The 17,266-nt window shown below is 42.5% G+C and overlaps 1 protein-coding gene across 4 annotated transcripts in view; it reads left to right on the forward strand.

Moving 5' to 3' along the window:
* LOC100122997 (beta-TrCP) overlaps positions 1 to 17,255 on the forward strand; it is a 35,419-nt gene extending 18,164 nt beyond the window's left edge. For 2 of the 4 annotated variants that reach the window (XM_032600559.1, XM_003426603.5), the window contains 8 exons: positions 12,624 to 12,861; positions 12,942 to 13,128; positions 13,206 to 13,662; positions 13,746 to 14,119; positions 14,194 to 14,272; positions 14,368 to 14,563; positions 14,659 to 14,709; positions 14,879 to 17,255. In XM_032600559.1, coding sequence (XP_032456450.1) covers positions 12,624 to 12,861; positions 12,942 to 13,128; positions 13,206 to 13,662; positions 13,746 to 14,119; positions 14,194 to 14,272; positions 14,368 to 14,563; positions 14,659 to 14,672 — 1,545 coding nt within the window. In that variant the 3' untranslated portion in view covers positions 14,673 to 14,709; positions 14,879 to 17,255. Of the gene's footprint in view, positions 1 to 12,623; positions 12,862 to 12,941; positions 13,129 to 13,205; positions 13,663 to 13,745; positions 14,120 to 14,193; positions 14,273 to 14,364; positions 14,564 to 14,658; positions 14,710 to 14,878 lie in introns of all 4 variants that reach the window. The other 2 variants (XM_016985821.3, XM_016985823.3) reach the window with 1 other exon arrangement.
* Positions 17,256 to 17,266: the final 11 nt, after the last annotated feature.

Genomic DNA, 17,266 nt, shown 5'->3' on the forward strand with positions numbered 1-17,266 from the left:
TGTGTGTAGACGCATGCGGCACGCTAACCTTTATTCGCAACCGAAACGCTTATTACATTTTCCCTCGGCTCTCTCGCACAAGAGAGGATTTTCCGTTATCCGTGTTCCGGAGTGAAAGTTCAGGTGCATCTCGTTACGCCATATACACCGGGAATTCTCGATGATGCTGCAACAATAAAAAATAAGCAACGCTACGTTTTCTTGTGCTCTATTGTCATTGTTGTATAGAGGAAAACTACTTCTCGGTTTACCTCGGAACAATGTGCGCAAGAAATTGGACCATGTAAATATATTAATAAATGGAACGCTTTTGTTGTTATTTAAAATTATTCAAAAATTTAATTAACGTATGAATAACGAGCTAGCGTATACACATTGTATTTTTTATATACCCACGTGAAAAGCGTGCTCATATAACGCTCTGGTGAGAATAAAAATAACTCTTCCGTCTTGGAGCATTTCCGTTATACGCCGACACAATTTCCTAGTTCGCCGCACGGCTGCGTGTTATTATTATTATTATTATTATTATTATTATTATTATTATTATTATTATTATTATTATTATTATTATTATTATTATTATTATTATTATTATTATTATTATTATTATTATCAATGTAAATTTTCGAATATTATGTTAATGGAGTCTGGTTTGAATTATAATGCGGATTAGCAGATACATAATGCGCATAATTGTCTGTGTAGAAACTCTATCCGACCGAGTATCGTTGTTATGAATTGTATGAGGATATTTGAAACCTAACCTGAAAAAGTGTATAAATTGCAAACCAGAGGAGCAATTAGCCACGTGATTACAATAATTAAATTGTAGCTAATTCGATGTTAATGCGTAACTATCACATTACACACACCATATACAATCTCTGCATCCGATTAGTTTCGTATCAAACCCATTTCATCTTGTACCGATTGTGTACAACAGACTATTTTATATTTTCTCCACAGAAGTATAGTCTTATCTCTCATCAATCTCGATATCTAGAAACAAGCGAAAAGCCTCCAATTTAAGAGACACTTAATAAGACCATGTTTCTCTTGCAGGTATCTCAAGCACACACACACAGGTACACTTAAGCCGCCAAAAAGCAATAAATTCGCCGCCGTGTATCATAATATATCCTCATTAAAGCAACAAAATGGTGGCCGTAAACGAAAGTTTCAGCCTCAATTAGTGTAGCCAGAGGTGCTCTGTTGCAGTTATGCTGTATAGATACATGTATACACAGCTGCAGTAAAACTCGCGAACTTGAGGGAAACCGCGGCAGAAGTGACATTTGCATTTTCCCGCCGATTGGATAACGCGGCTCTCTCGCGCGCGAGCTTTTCCCACAGTCAGGACGACGTTGCATAAACCCGCGTCGTGTTTCGAGAGCAAGTTATTGCAGTCGATGCATATTTCTTCTCTCTCTCTCTCTCTCTCTCTCTCTCTCTCTCTCTCTCTCTCTCTCGAGATGTGAACCTTTGAAGCCTATACACCCTCGTTTTTGAGGTTATGTATCTGGCGCATTGGCATACGGATCGAATCTTCGGTTGGTTAGAGTCGTCGACCTTTGAATTTCGCTGATGTGTGAGTTAAGCACATGTACATCGCGAGAAAGTACCTGCAGCCATAAAGCAGGAACTTTTTGTTCGTACGGGGCCATCAACTCGGCGAATGCAAATGACTGTGATGATAGGGGCGAGCGAGGAAAATCCTGTGTTCTCAAACGATTTAAAAGCGCAGTTAAATAAAGCTCTCCACGGGAGAGAGGGAGAGAAGGATAAAAAGAAAAGAGGGAAGGAACTGATGCGCAAACTCGGAGAGGAAAACTTTCTAGCCTGCAACTTTAATTGGGATATAAAATGAGCTGAAATTGCGGCAGCGCTGGTCCAGCATTTATTTTAAAGCTTTTTTCCCAAACGCTCTAATTTTAGCCTTTCACGTGTAATACACACCGCATATGCATCTCATTTAAATCAGCCACGTGTTCGCTCAATACCTCTGCGCTATCCGAAAATAATCTAAAAACCGTATTTCAAGCGCTTAAGCCGAATCGTAAAACCAGCACAACGTCAATACACACAGCCGCGTATAAATCTCTTGCGCGGCACATATTCCAAGGCTTATTCGAAGCGCCAGCCAGCCGCCCGCAAAAATCCGAAAAAGCCTTACGTAACGGCTCGAACAATGACCGAAAGACGAGAGAAAATAAAGAGGGAGAAAAAATTCTCTCGGGGCCGGAATCGCACGCGAACACGAGGAAAAAAGAGAGGAACGTGTGCCCGACGATGACCCGTGCAATTTCGGCGCAGGCAGAACGAGTGAAAGCGAGCCGCGAAAGCAAAATCCCGCGAGTGGCGTGTGTTTTCGCGCGCAAAAGCGAGAGGGAATTAAGAGGAAGGAATTTTGATTTTTTGGAAAAGTAGTATGCTCGTGTAATAAAAGAAACGATCGTACGATAAGAGGAAGAGTGTGTGATTTCGAAATTGTCGAACTTTCTTCTGTTCTCGAAAATAATCACTGCCGCGGGCGCCGTTGGAAAATTCATCGACGAGCGTAATTAACAGCGGTCGATTTCAATCAAGCTCGTTCCAATATAAACCACAGCTATATAATTCAATTTAACGATCTACTTCCAACACATGAATCACCGAAAAAGCGCAGCCCATATAGCAAAGCCACGTTTCGCGCGAAAACACAATGCCTCGCCTTTGTTAATTAATCAACAAGTCGCAGCAGCCGCTGATTATGACGTGTATCTGTACAATTAGTCCCCGCGTACGTAAGCAACAGCAGCTCCGAAAATAGCCGGGACAGTGGCCGGGAGTGTCTCAATGCGAATCGCCGCCTATTGTAATTTATCGCGCGTAGAACGCTTTTGCACGCTGCGTCGAAGGAAAGCACGCGTTCAAGATCACGTGGCTCTTCGAGGGAGCTGCAACGGTTGGGGAAGCCTTTTTCGCGGTCGAGGCTTTCTGCTGTTGTTGCTTCGATGGATTCGATTTGTTTGTTTTTTCGCGATGCAGCTGACGAAAATATAGTCGTAAGCCTGAGATTTTTTCTCTTTAATCAAGGAAGAACATCATTAAAACGTGATTAAGTTAATTGAGGTCTTTTTCATCATTCTTCAAAGCGGCTTTGAAAAAGCTCTCGAATTACTTCCTGGCCCACAAACAGTATGTTCATAATTTCGTGTAATAACAGAGAGGCCGTCGCGTACACGTGAATTTTGCCCATAACAGATCGGCGTTTCATGACCAACTAGCATCAGCTCGTTCTCTCCTCCTCTCCGGAGCCGTTAGACCGCGAAAACTTTGCGTTCGCCCCCCTACTGGGACATGGCGAAAAAAAGTTCTCAGTGAAAACAAAAATCTCCCCCCCCATTTACATGTATGATTTATCCGCCATCTCCACGCTAACAGCTCATAATCTGACGTCGCGTGTGCGGCTCCGACGAAATATCATTACGTGTTCATTAATGTTGGATTCGTCCGTCGTTTTTTCTTTCTCGACACGAAAAAAAAAGTTTCTCGTGACCGCACACGTATGTGCGATGTACATATTTTTCACGTGTGTGGAGTAATTGCCAGCAAGTTCGTCGAAAGCGTGAGCCGCGCTTTTATTCGTTTTAATTGAGCTGTCGCAGTTTCGGACATTTGCGTAACTAGAAGGAAAGCAAATTGAATTTTTAGGACGGGTCCATCGTCCGCAAAGCGTCTAGAGTTTCGCAACGGGATGTTGTAGTGCATCAGGCTCTCGGTGAGATTGTTTTGAATCTATCCATGGGCCGAGACGCTGTTCGGCATTACGTAAATGCAAATCCCAAAGAAAGGGATGTTATATAAACAGCTTTTTACTCGTGTAACGGCGATAATTGGCAATATTTCGAGCGGTATAGTACACACCGTTATTACGCTGATTGTTATGCGCAGCGACTAATTCGAAATCGCTAATTGTTCCCGCGGGTTAAATGAATCGGCGATCGGTGAACGATTCATCGCGCTCCATTTCGTTAATGCTCGTTCAGTCGAGTCTCTCTCTATTTGCCAACTGGTTTTACGATAAGAAGGCTTTCTCTCTACATTCTTCTGATGAGAAGCCACTTCTTCTCACTTTTCGCATACAGATTTAATTTCCAAAGAGTCACATACAATCCGACGCATGTGTGAGTCAATTCGATAAACCAACTCGTCGGGCGTTGATTTGTTTTGTTACAGTCGAGCTCTCGAGTACAATATACGCAGCCGTTCGATCGGAATTCGTGACCCGAATGCGCGATTTACTCTGGTTATCATCTCTGCGCGCAACGTTTCAAGTTTATTATACGTTCGACTGCGCCAAAACAAAACGATACAATAATAGAACCGAGTGTTCGTCGATCTCGCCTATAAAAATACACGAAAGCCACCTTACTCCCATGCAATTTTTTCTCCCTGACTCAGGCAAAATTTTCGTCACCCAAAAACGTCACACAACACACACAGCGAAGAATCCACGCCTACGCGTGGCTGCAGCAACGGCAGCCATTAAATCAGCGCGTCGACGTCGTGGTGACGTAGCACGAATCATTCGCAAAGTGGCACTTGGCCACGGCTATTAACGGGTCTCGGGTGTTAACAATATTAATCCGGTGAAAGAGACTCGATCTCCTCTCGACGTTGTTGTCTGCGCGGCGATGAGACATACTTACACGTGAGAGATGAAGAAAGAAGAAGAAAGGAGTAGGAGATGGGAACTGTACACTCGGTTTCGTTCACTCAAAATAAATGTTTCGCAGTTATTTACGTAGTTTTTCTTCGCTGCGCTAGCTCGTCGCTTATGGAATCGAACTTTCGATTCGCCGAGGGTAAAAATAAAAGCGACTCGTGTAAATTACGCGGATAATTGGCAGAGACGTCGGATCTACGTAGTAGATTCCGTCTGCAGCAAACAGACGCATCAGGCGAGAAGAAAATGCTGGTCCCCGAGTGAATCAATTCCGATGTGCTCTTCCGAAGCTTCCGTCGCGGGATATATATTCCGACGCGGTATAATACTCGGGAGAGTATCGACGTGCGTTTGCCCACGCCGTCTCTCTCTCTCTCTCTCTCTCTCTCTCTCTCTCTCGGGATGATGTGTAATTCATGCACTGTGCTGTGTATAATATCCCGTCGTCGCCCCGTCGTCATAGCAGTGGAATATACGATCCTAACGGTACATACGCCTGTGTTTATAAGCGAGAGTCGTCCGCCATACTCTGCTTTGGGATATACGTATATTCGTATAATAACGATACGGTGCAGTTGAGTTCGAGGGTTACTGTTATCGCTGCTTTGCGGGAAATTGGAAAAGTTTTAGAGAGAGGATGGCGGCTTTCACGATGGGATTATTATGCATTTTTTATATGCGCGCGGCTTGGAATTTCATTGCGCTTGTTATACGGAAGTGCATGAATGTTTAAACGGATTTTCTTCAGCGCAGGAGAGGATGCGCGTCGTTTGGGGAATGGATATGGCTTTATCGATCTTATTCGAGGGTAACTAGATTTTTTTTAAAGTAAGATGCGTACATTAGAGGGGAAGTATGTATTATAGGTGTATATGAGATTACATTATCGGAGTTTCGAATATTTCAAGGGAATTAGATATCGAAACTTTTCTGCAACGGCTCGTATCTCACGATAACTACCAACTATAATCAATCGCATTCGAACGAAGCATTCTGTATCTATCCCCGAGCAATAAACCAATTAAAATAATCCGCACCGCGCGAAATTTCCCGCCGCACAAGCAAAGCCATTCACTCTATAAATAGAATCTACAAAAAAGCCCTCCGTTAAAAGCCATCGAGGAATACAAAATAACCGATAGTTATAAACTCGCTTGCGCAACAAACCACCAACAGTCTAAGCGCACTTACAATACACCCACCCTTGCCTCAATCATCGAATTTCTAGGTAACTACTCCCACGCATACACAGCAGCTACACGTATCCGCGCACACGCACACCTTATCTCAATCCTCTCCTCGACTAATCCAACTATACACAAAAGCCTCGCGAGTATAACACTCCGACGCGCATCAAGATGCGCTTCCTCGGCGTTGGTATTGTTGGATTCTGTTACATACAGCTCAGCAGCAACAGCCGGTGAAAGTAGTCGAGCCTCCGCTGATCTGCACTAGCTTGTGGTGGTGGTGGTAGGAGGAAAATATTTTTATTGCCTTTTCCAGCCAAGCGAGAAGCTGCCGCTTGCAAATCACGCGACGCTGCATGTATGGTGGGCTATAGCCGTTATCGCCCGCTGCGACTTTATTACGTTCGCGAGGGCGAAGGAGAAATCGAGGAGTGCAGTGATGCGAGCGTGCGAAGTGTCGTTACCTAATATGGCGATATTCATGGAGATGTGAAAATCGAAGCTTGAGTTTATTTTTTGAAAGGGTTTAACGACGCAGTATATTTACATCGTGTATGTAAAGCTTTCGGTGATTATCGCCCTTCTCAAAAAGTACACAGACAACAAGTGCTCTCTTGGTCGAGACAATAAGCGAATGTCTCGTGTGAAAGGAGCGACGATCGTGAAAACGCGGTGTATTCAACTTTATGCCGGATAGACCGAGAGGCACATGAAAGACGACCGAACGAGGCTTTATTCTTGCCCGCCGACGATGCAGACGAGAAATTTAGTGCTCGCTGTGAAGAAGTCGATGGTCTCGTCGTTTTATGATTCCTTTCTTTAATTATACGCATTGTTTACTTGATTGACAATAAGACCGTTGAAATTAAAAATTGTCGTAATACACTCGTAAAAATATCGCCATTAAAAAACGCGGAAATTTTAACAGGAAGAGTTTTTACGCCCCGTCGTAACGAAGATAATTGTTGCAAATAATGTATAGAAGTAAATAACATATTCGTGAGAAAATCACCTCGATTGTCTCGCGTTTTTCAATAAAATAAGGAATATCTTTCAACACAAGCTAAAATCCTATTCTCATCGCAGTTGAATGCGAAAAACAACGACAATGGCACTCCTTAAGCAACCGCTAATTGTTCACCTCACACGGCACAACAACCATCTCTAGACAGTGTCGACCCGATCGAGCGTGAAAATCTAGATATACTATCTGAACGCAGGCCGACAGACTTTTTGTATAGGTACACACATCCCAAGAAAGACAAAAGAAGCAGACGAAGAAACGAGTACACGGCTCTTCAAAGCGGCTTGAATTCGTGCGCGCACTTATACACTCTAGTCTCTCTCGGGGTCAAGAAACTCAGCGGGAGACGCATCTCGTTGTCCTGACCCGAGAAGAGACTAGAGCGAGAGCAGCGGAGCCCGATAAAAGGAGTACAGACCACTCGAGCAAGAGACGAAGCTGGTTGCACCGGTCGTACGTTTACCGGCGCTGATGGACGACCCGAAAGCGACGCGTCTCTCCTCTTTTTCTGCTGCTGCGGGGAATGGAACGAAGTTTATAGGATTTTGAGTCCTGTGATTATTCGATAAGGATAAGTTTCGAGACGATGTTAATTGCGAGCGTTGAATAGGAGCTTATATACTCGGCACTTTGGCGCATGTTTAATTGTCTCCTTTCTTATTGTTCCTCGTTCCGAACTTTCTTGTTCTATACTGGTTTCGAGAATTGTAGACACCGAGAGAGAGAGAGAGAGAGAGAGAGAGATAGAGACCAGATAATGAGACAGGTTTCACACTGTGTGTACACAGTCGTCGAAATCTCAAGGAAACGCGAGGAACTCGTTGCTTATGATACAGACTCGACCTGACCAAATTCACGCTCTTGCGTAATGCCTGGAATAGGAACTTCAACTATCTCAATCGCCAATTTCTCCTCCTTCGCTTTATTATATGCCCATCAAACTTTCGAGCGAGTAGTCGAAGGATCCAAAAGCATCATCGTCTCTCGAAAGAGCGATTCTGGGTCAGAACGAAATTCCTTTTTTATCGCGCGTTCTTAAATCGTGATTGGGTTCGCTCGTGTGATAATCCGACACCTATTCCCCGATTGGCTCGGTGTGACTGGCGGTAATTCGAACTGCTCCTCTCGTTCGGGAAGAATAGGATCTTCCCGCTGAGCGAACAAAACTGCCTGTTTCGGAAAACTGAGCGAATAAAAATTTTTATCTCCCGCAAGGATGTAAACGTTAATCTTGACCCAGAAAAATCCAACAAAGCCGACAATCGTAAACTTCCGATTCGGCAGATCTCGTCGCGTCCTCGATTATATACCACTGGTATATACAACCGTTTTTCCATTGTTTCCTTCGTGCTCTCGTTCGCCGCTTTTTTTCCTTCGTTTTCGTCTGTAGCAGGCGCGTGAGAGTGGAGCCGTCGCGCAAAAACTTCTCCGTTTCCGCGATATCCGCGCGCACGGGGGCTTCTGTAATTGGCCGTAAAAAGCCTCCTGCACGCGATTGTTCGGAACGTCACGATGTTCTTCTATATAACTGTATTTTCGCCGGAGTCGATTTTGCGGGGCTTTTTATTCCTTTTTTCGCGCAGCCGATTGTCCCTGATGCGCGCGGAAAGAAGTGGACCGGATGCGCTCGCGATTTTTTTCAAGGCGGCCGCAGATCGAAGAAGGAAGCTGGCGTCGATTCGTCGTGGTTTTTTTTTCGTTGTGAGTATATGAGAATAAATAAATATTGGAAAAATTCGCGGGAGAGGGGAAAAGTCTATTTTTAGGAGAGCCTGGAGTTGAACGTATTCTCGGCTAATCGCATTGGATTCGTGATATATAACCTACGGGTCGATTTGAACTTTGGCTAGTTTCAACTTCGCAAAGTGATTTCGAGGGTGAATTACATTTCTGTATGTATAGCGACTGCAGCGCGAATTCGAAATCACGACGCTAATTAAACAATGCAGTCTCAAAGTAGTTGTATAATAAGATGAAAAAAATCGTCGCGGAAATTTCAAAGCTAATTAGACGCGCGATTGTGTCATTCGGTTCCCGGAATGCGGAATATGCTCGAAACGCCGCGACTATGAGGAAAATGTATACGACGGCGAAATAATTCGCATCCGTTAATTGTGCGACTTCATCAGCTCCTTTGGCTCTAGCTCGATTCACAATCAACGTCCGATCCTGTTCCTCTACGCGATATTGATGACAAGCAAAAAACGCCTTAACGAAGTAATTAGTCGCGATAGGGATGAGTAAACAAACAACAAATTTACATCGCACGGTTAACAAATTCTTCGAAGAGCATTCCTTAATTGAGACAGCTCTCCTCTCGTTATTTCGAGCCACTCGTCAGACGGTCTGCTGAATTAATTCTTTCAATCAATATATATATAGCAGCAGACGTACTTTCACTCGATTCTCTCCTTCTTGAATACGTATACGTAGCGCACGCGCGAGCGAGAGAAAGACGCGCCGAAATAAATATTTAGCGTCTGATGTACAAAAAGCGGAACGTAAAAGACAGTCGAGCGATGACAACGGTATCATTATCAGCCGGTCGATCGAACGATAAACTTGAGTCAGCGTCTTCGATTAGTACGTTGCATTGTTAGCTCCTGATGTTCTCTACACAGTTATGCTATTAATGCGGACGTCGAGTTTTGTAGCGATTAATTTCGATCGGATCTTGCGATTTTTAAATTTGAGCTGATGATGCTTGTAAAAAAGGAGGAGGTTGAACTTTATCGCCTTCGTGTCATCGCTAATTACTGACCTGAGATAGGTGACCTGAATAGCTTTTTTTGTGACGACGTTTCTTTCACACATGCTACTCGGAGTATATATAAATGATATACCTTAGAAAAAAAACCGTTGCTTCGTGCGCGCGGCTGAGTAGACTCGCAGCGGAGGAGATACACGTGGTTTCGGGCTGTACCCCTGACACACCCTATGTATACGGAGCTTTCCGCGTGTGCAGATAAATATTTTGCCTTATATAAGATGTTTTAATTGATGATCACTACTTCTATGAGATTTACGACACGGAAAAATTTGTTAAAATTTTTATTTTGATCGTAAACGTTAATCAAGCAGTACAAAGCCAACGAGTGTTTATTTATCAAGTTATACTAGCTGTATATGCCACTAGTAAAAAAAAAACTTCACTATCTTATCGGATCAAACACGAATCTCCCTGATAAACAAAGACTAGAAGCAATAACCAAAAGAAACCAAATTCATGAAAAAAAAAAAAAAAAATTATATTCCACCCTTTGCGAAGTATACGCATAACACTCGCGGACGCCTCGCGGCGTCGGGGCGCCGTCGCGTCGGCTTTATCGATCTCTCTCTCGGCGTAGCAGCTGCCGGTATACCGCACGTCCTGTCCCTTTTGTGCAAAGGGTGCCGCCACGCCGTGTATACCTATACACAGGATGAAAGTGTGTGTGTATATATATATATGAGAAAAGTCGCTCTCTCCCCGCCATCGCCCACCAGACGAGGAACAATGATGCACGATCGTCGTCGTCTTGGACGGAAGCTCTTTCCCTTTTTTCTTCTCGTGTAATATATTGCAGCGATGGAAATATTTTTTTCTTCTGCTTCTGCTAAAGTACCCTTGTCAAAAATGATACTTTCTGGATAATACCTACCGTCGTAAAATAAGGTCTTCGCGAATGACCGCGGTATGTGCCAAAAAGTAATCCGGAATCACTGCCAAGAGGCTTTGATATGAACAATAATAAATCGAGGCTCCCTCGATCTCTGCGCGGAAATGGGAACGCGAATTTTTTTCTTTTTCAGCGCTCGATTAAAGCTCTGTGGAACAAAGGGTCATGCAAATGCCCCCCGAGATAAAGTGTGTTCGCATATAATGACCGGTGAGAACACGGTGTAGGGCGCATGAAAATTTGAATGGATAAATTAATGGCGCGGTATTATACTTGCGAGAGCTTTAATTTTTTTCTTTGTGATTTAAATAACGAATAAATATCGAATGTCGCAATTCGCTCTTTTCACGTGTACTTATATACAGCGATACGCACAAGATATAAGAAAAAAATATTTCTCCAGCTCGTAAAAATGTATTACGCGAGAGCTCGGATTTATGAATAAATGCACGAGGCCGTAAATACGAATATCATAAAAATACATCAGGAATTACGTTCACTTTTCCAATACACGCGAAAAATGCCAAACGTCGCAAGACAATGCCAATTTCGTCAAATTTTTCTCCCGCAAAAGTTTCAGCCGAAAAGAAATCGAGAGCTTAAGTATATGTATGTACAGCTATATCTCTGCGTCGGGGGAGCAAATAACACACCTCGATAATCGCGCTCGGCTATATGGATAAGCCTCGCGCGCGAGCCAATCTTTATTTACCCTGTTACATCGGCCGACGACCACCCATCCATTGTCTCAACGACTACGTGCTGTATATATACCGCGAGAGAGGAAACAGCGTCGACTAGACACACACACGTGTACACACGTTGCTACCCACGCCTCTTCTTGCGATGCACATCGTGGCCTCTTTTGGCTCATTGCTTCTCCTAGTCTGCAGTACTGCCGAGTTGTTTGCTTTTCGCTCTCGCGCCGCTTTGAAGTGTTTTGACGATTGTTACCGCGAAATAACCCGAACGGTTTATTTATTCTTAAATAATTAATACGTGTAATGACAACTTCGTCGTTGGAAGTCTGAGACGGTTGTATTTTCGAACGTGAAATATAATCGATCGAAGTGCCTCGTGCTGATATCGACGACGTCCCTTTCACCGCGAATAATCCGTATATATAGCGAAGGCGTGTGTACTGTTATTGTTTATTTTACGCGCCATCGATCTCTCTCCCTGTCTACGACGCGACTTTTCCGCCTCAATTTCGCATACAATGGACACTCTGACGTGGAACCAGTTTCTCTCTCTGGAAAAAGTCGTTCTAATTGCTCGCTCGCGGTACATATTTTCTTCGCGGAACCGGTTCCCCCCCTTATACATACGATGTCGTTGTCCCGTTTGAATTTTTCCCGGCAACAATGATATTTAATTTAAGCGTCTACTGCTGCGCAAAAGTACACTGGAAATAGAGAGTATATACTATATGGCTTTGAATGAAAGCCGACGGCGGCGGAGAAGCGCGTATAATTAGAGTCACTTCGCTGTCCCTTCGCGAAAGAAGAAGCGCGCGCTATTTAAAAATAGCACAAAGCTCGGCTTTTTCAGACTCTATACTCAGCTGATGTCTCGTGTGCGTATACGGAGAAACGAGAGATTCCGAGAGTTACTTGGGATTTCGCCGCTAAAAGCACAAAGCTGGAATATGTGTGTATTATAAACACGAGTTTATTGTTATATGGCTCATTGAGGAAGTAGTATAACGTTGTATGCGTCGAGGAACTTTTGCGAGCGAACTTTCGAATGGAATTCCGAGTGCGCGAGTTTTAAAGTTGAGTAAGGTAGTACCGAGTGAGTTAGTTTGTTTTTTTCCGTGAAAGTTTTGAAATATTCAAATGCGCCTTGATTGAATTAGATGTCGCGGTGCAGTTACGGGAGTCATTGCTCGCAGGGATTTGGGAAATTCGATACTTTTACGAAAACTTTGATTTTTTCAGCTAACGCCCACAATAAAACACAACAATATATACATCTACCCCTATATCTTAAGCCATTTATGTTTTAAAAATCCTAACGAACAACGAATCTTTTGCTTTCAGTACCCGATGACGATACTGTACGACCCCGGCACGAGAAAGAAAGAGCCACCATCCGCCATATCCGCACAGTTTACTCACGAGCGAGATCAGTGCATGAAGTACTTTGAGAAATGGAGTGAGCCCGAGCAAGTGAACTTCGTCGAGCAGCTGCTGGCCCGTATGTGCCACTATCAACATGGCCACATCAACGCCTACCTGAAGCCAATGCTGCAGCGGGACTTTATTTCCCTCTTGCCGAGTGAGTACACGCACGTGTTGCGATTATTCCATGTGCTTATCTTATCGCGTTTTCTAATCATCATCTTTTGACAATTGCAGAAAAAGGACTGGATCACGTCGCCGAGGGTATCCTCTCTTACCTTGACAATGAGTCTCTGGCCGCAGCCGAACTCGTCTGCAAAGAATGGCACAGAGTTATCAGCGAAGGAATGCTCTGGAAGAAGCTGATCGAGCGAAAAGTCAGAACCGATTCCGTCTGGCGTGGACTGGCCGAGAGGAGAAAATGGTGAGTGCGCACCACTTCATTTTCGATCGAAATTTCGATGTTTCTTAAATTGACGAGGATTCTCTCGACTCTTCCAGGATCAACTTCCTGTTCAAGCCTCGTCTGGGCGAGAACCACCCGAACCACAGCTTCTACCGAAACCTCTTCCCCAAGATCACGCGCGACATCAAGAGCATCGACAACAACTGGCGCAACGGCATCTTCAACCTGCAGCGAATAAACTGCCGCAGCGAGAACTCCAAGGGCGTCTACTGCCTCCAGTACGACGACCAGAAGATCGTCTCGGGATTGCGCGACAACACCATCAAGATCTGGGACCGCAACACCCTGCAGTGCGTCAAGGTGCTCACGGGACACACGGGTTCGGTGCTCTGTCTTCAGTACGATGACAAGGCCATCATCTCAGGCTCGTCCGACAGTACGGTCAGAGTCTGGGACGCCAACACAGGCGAGATGGTCAATACACTGATACACCACTGCGAAGCGGTGCTGCATCTCAGATTCAACAACGGCATGATGGTTACCTGCTCCAAGGTAAAGAGCTTTTTTTTCGAGAACACGCGTGTCCTCGCCAGTTGACCGATCGATTACTAATGTACCCCGCTTGAATGTTTCAGGACCGCTCGATCGCCGTCTGGGACATGACGTCGCAAACGGAGATAGCGCTACGTCGCGTCCTTGTTGGCCACCGTGCGGCTGTTAACGTCGTCGACTTCGACGAGAAGTACATAGTGTCGGCTAGTGGTGACAGGACTATCAAAGTATGGAACACGTCGACGTGCGAGTTCGTACGCACGCTCAGCGGCCACAAGCGTGGAATCGCCTGCCTCCAGTATCGCGATCGCCTTGTGGTGAGTGGTAGCAGCGACAATACGATTAGACTGTGGGACATTGAGTGCGGTGCGTGTTTGCGCGTTCTCGAGGGCCACGAGGAGCTCGTGCGCTGCATCCGTTTCGACAGCAAGCACATTGTCAGTGGAGCTTACGACGGGTGAGTTTAGTCGCTTTGAACCTTGATTATTGTGTGTATACTTAATTTAACTGACCGCTTATTTCGTTCAACAGTAAAATAAAAGTCTGGGATCTAGTAGCCGCAATGGATCCAAGAACAATCACTACCAATCTCTGTTTACGTACACTAGTGGTAAGTTTAAATCTTTTACGACTGTCGTTTAGTCGAATGCATTATTACGCCAAAGAGCACGATCCTATGTAATATTCTCATTTTTCCTACTGCAGGAGCATACTGGGCGTGTATTCCGGCTTCAGTTCGACGAGTTCCAAATCGTTTCTTCCTCTCACGATGACACCATCCTCATTTGGGATTTCTTAAATTGCAACCAGGACAATTCCGGCAGTGAAAACAGTGCCACTGGGTTCCGTAGCAGTAACTCAACGATCAACCTCAATCAATCGGACACCAGATCTCTATCTCGTGAGTATAACAGTCTTGCAAACCTAACAAGCACAATGATTATAACGACGTGTTTCGATGGAAAATTAACGTTCGTATTCTCTAATTTTTCACAGCTGCATTCGAGTGACGCATCAATACGATGATTCCTTTATTGTGATATAACTGTGAGTATTAACAGCTAATTTCGTCGTTCTATAGCGTAGCATTCAGATAATTATGCTATTATTTTTTTATTTCTGGATATTTAAATAGTATTAACAAAAGAATCAGAGTCAGAATTTTCAAACACTAAGACATGTTAAATGGTATTAACAAATAAATTATTTATTCCAGACAAGTGGCTAGCAAGTGATTTTAATGCGTTCACGATAACCTGCGCAAAGAAAGAACGAACGCAAGGGACAGGATCCACCGCTAAAGTTGAACGCAAGTTATCGTGATTGGACAAAAGCTTGGAGAGGAGAACTCGGCCGATGACCTTCGTTTCTCGATTAAAGCGCGAAGAGAGAAAAGGCATCAGAACCTAACCAAGGTCTCCGGAGTACATATATTATCCGAAAAATCGACTTTCATTATTGCGGCGAAAAAGTATACCCACTCAGTGATATAAGAACTGCGACACACGTATTATATATTCAAATACATCCCATGGATGTAAAAGAGGAAAGAACAATTGATTGTCCGCTTTAGCCCAATGTGTATTTACGGAAGCTCTACGCTCTATATGACAAAGTTGACCACTTTTTTCCTACTGCGATGGGACGAAAAAGAATAAACAAACAAAAAAAAAACAAAAAAATAAAAAAATATATAGACAAAAAGACTTACGCAACAAGGGGAACGTTTTTAGGGAGGCTGATTAAATGAAATACTAGATGTATTATAGTAAAAGAATTTTTTTATGTAATTAATTTATGATAAGGAGAAAAAGTCGTGAAGTGTTGTTTGCTTGGAGTACTTATTTCAATGTGCGTGTGTGTATGCGAAGGTGTGAGTGCACAAGAAGAAAATACTGAAAAACGAGAAAAAAAAAAAATTCATGTCACTTCGTAAATTGATAAAGTCTTATGGATTAAATTGCTAGTCGTCTAGCAAAGAAAAATCACGTGCGTTAATAACAAACTTTAAATGTACAGCGAGTATTTTTCTTCAAAAAAAGAGACTTAATGATGTGTTCTTTTTTCTGGCGAAAGGCTCACAACATTTTACTGACGACAGGCTAAAGCGACAAAAAGCGTACGTTCCAAAATCATTGTTTGCGCATCAAAGCCTTAGCTACGACGCAATGCCATTTATAGTTCGAATTGTTCTTTGTATCCAAAATTTGTAAATAGTGAGGTAATCTATGAGCGCATTTTAGTTTGTGTCGAAATATGAATAGTCCTTTTAAACTCAAAAACAGCTAGTAATAATATTCAGAATTTTGCTCTTAGAAATGTCATTACTTTTAAAATTCTAGATGTTAATTTATAAGAAGAGTATGAACATTATCATATAACGATACTCTTTTTTACTTTTACGTTTATGCATTAAATTTATTAACTTTGTACTCATTTTTTAAAATAAAAGCAGTACAAAAATTTGCATCAGCAAAACTTGAAAAAAATTGTAATGCTTAGGTACCAATTTTTACAACGGTTTAGAACGATTAATTTTGAATTCACGTTTGATTGCTAGAGAGATTATACGTTTCAAGATAAATGTTGAATTGTACAAGAATTTTTTTACCAATGGCCAAGATTGATTGCGATTTCATTGGGTGCTATGAATGAAATCGCTTTTTTGCTGAAACGACTATGGTTTTCTTGCAAAACCTTATAGTCACATGTTCATTTACAAATTTTCCTATGAAAAAGGAAATTTAGTATCGATCGTGTATTAATTGAACAAACAGCGTCTGTGTGTAAATATTAAAAAAATTCCTGATCGTTCGCAATAACAAGAAATTCATAATAGCGATTTAATCTCGTAGATTTAACAAAATAACTAAAATAAAAAACAGACTGAAAAAATAATTCGTGACAGATGTGAGTGTGGTTTTCAATTTATTCATAATCTCTCGATGTATTTTAATTTTGCTGTAGGGATTCTCCTTTAAAAGAACGGATAAAATCTATAACTGTGTCTCTGAAAAATTCATGTACATAATCCAATAAATTAGTCACGCCACAAAAGTTAAAATAAAAATTTCCACAGTAAACGTGTTAATCAATAGCGAGAATTACAACAGTTTCAAACTTGAAAATTTAAAAAAAATTTTAAACTCAAAGTTTTAACAATTTAAAAAATTGGATAAAGCAGGTAGATCTTGCAATTAGTTAGCGGAATCGTCAAAATCATGCAATGATGAATGGAAGAACGTCAAGGCTGTGCCGAGTTTATCGAAAATAATCTGCTTCTTATTTGTTTTTTGTATGTTAGCCGTTAGATCCTGTCAATGTACGATTTGTCGATGCTCTCCACAAGTATGATTTGTCGATTCTCCTACATACTCCGATTGTAACATACTTAATACAACGCAAAAATGCCGAGTTTGCAATAATTAACTGTTCATATTTTTGTTCTGAGCCCTGTAATGACAAAATTAAAACTATTGCGATTCAAAAAAAGTGGATGAGTGTATTAAAGATTTAGAAGATAAGTTAATATGTAATCTCTGAAATATAGCAATGGCATAAGAAAATTCCATTTGAGATCTCTTATCAACGTACATGCGATTTT

Source organism: Nasonia vitripennis, chromosome 5 (assembly GCF_009193385.2).
Source record: "Nasonia vitripennis strain AsymCx chromosome 5, Nvit_psr_1.1, whole genome shotgun sequence".
NCBI classification, from domain to species: Eukaryota; Metazoa; Arthropoda; class Insecta; order Hymenoptera; family Pteromalidae; genus Nasonia; species Nasonia vitripennis.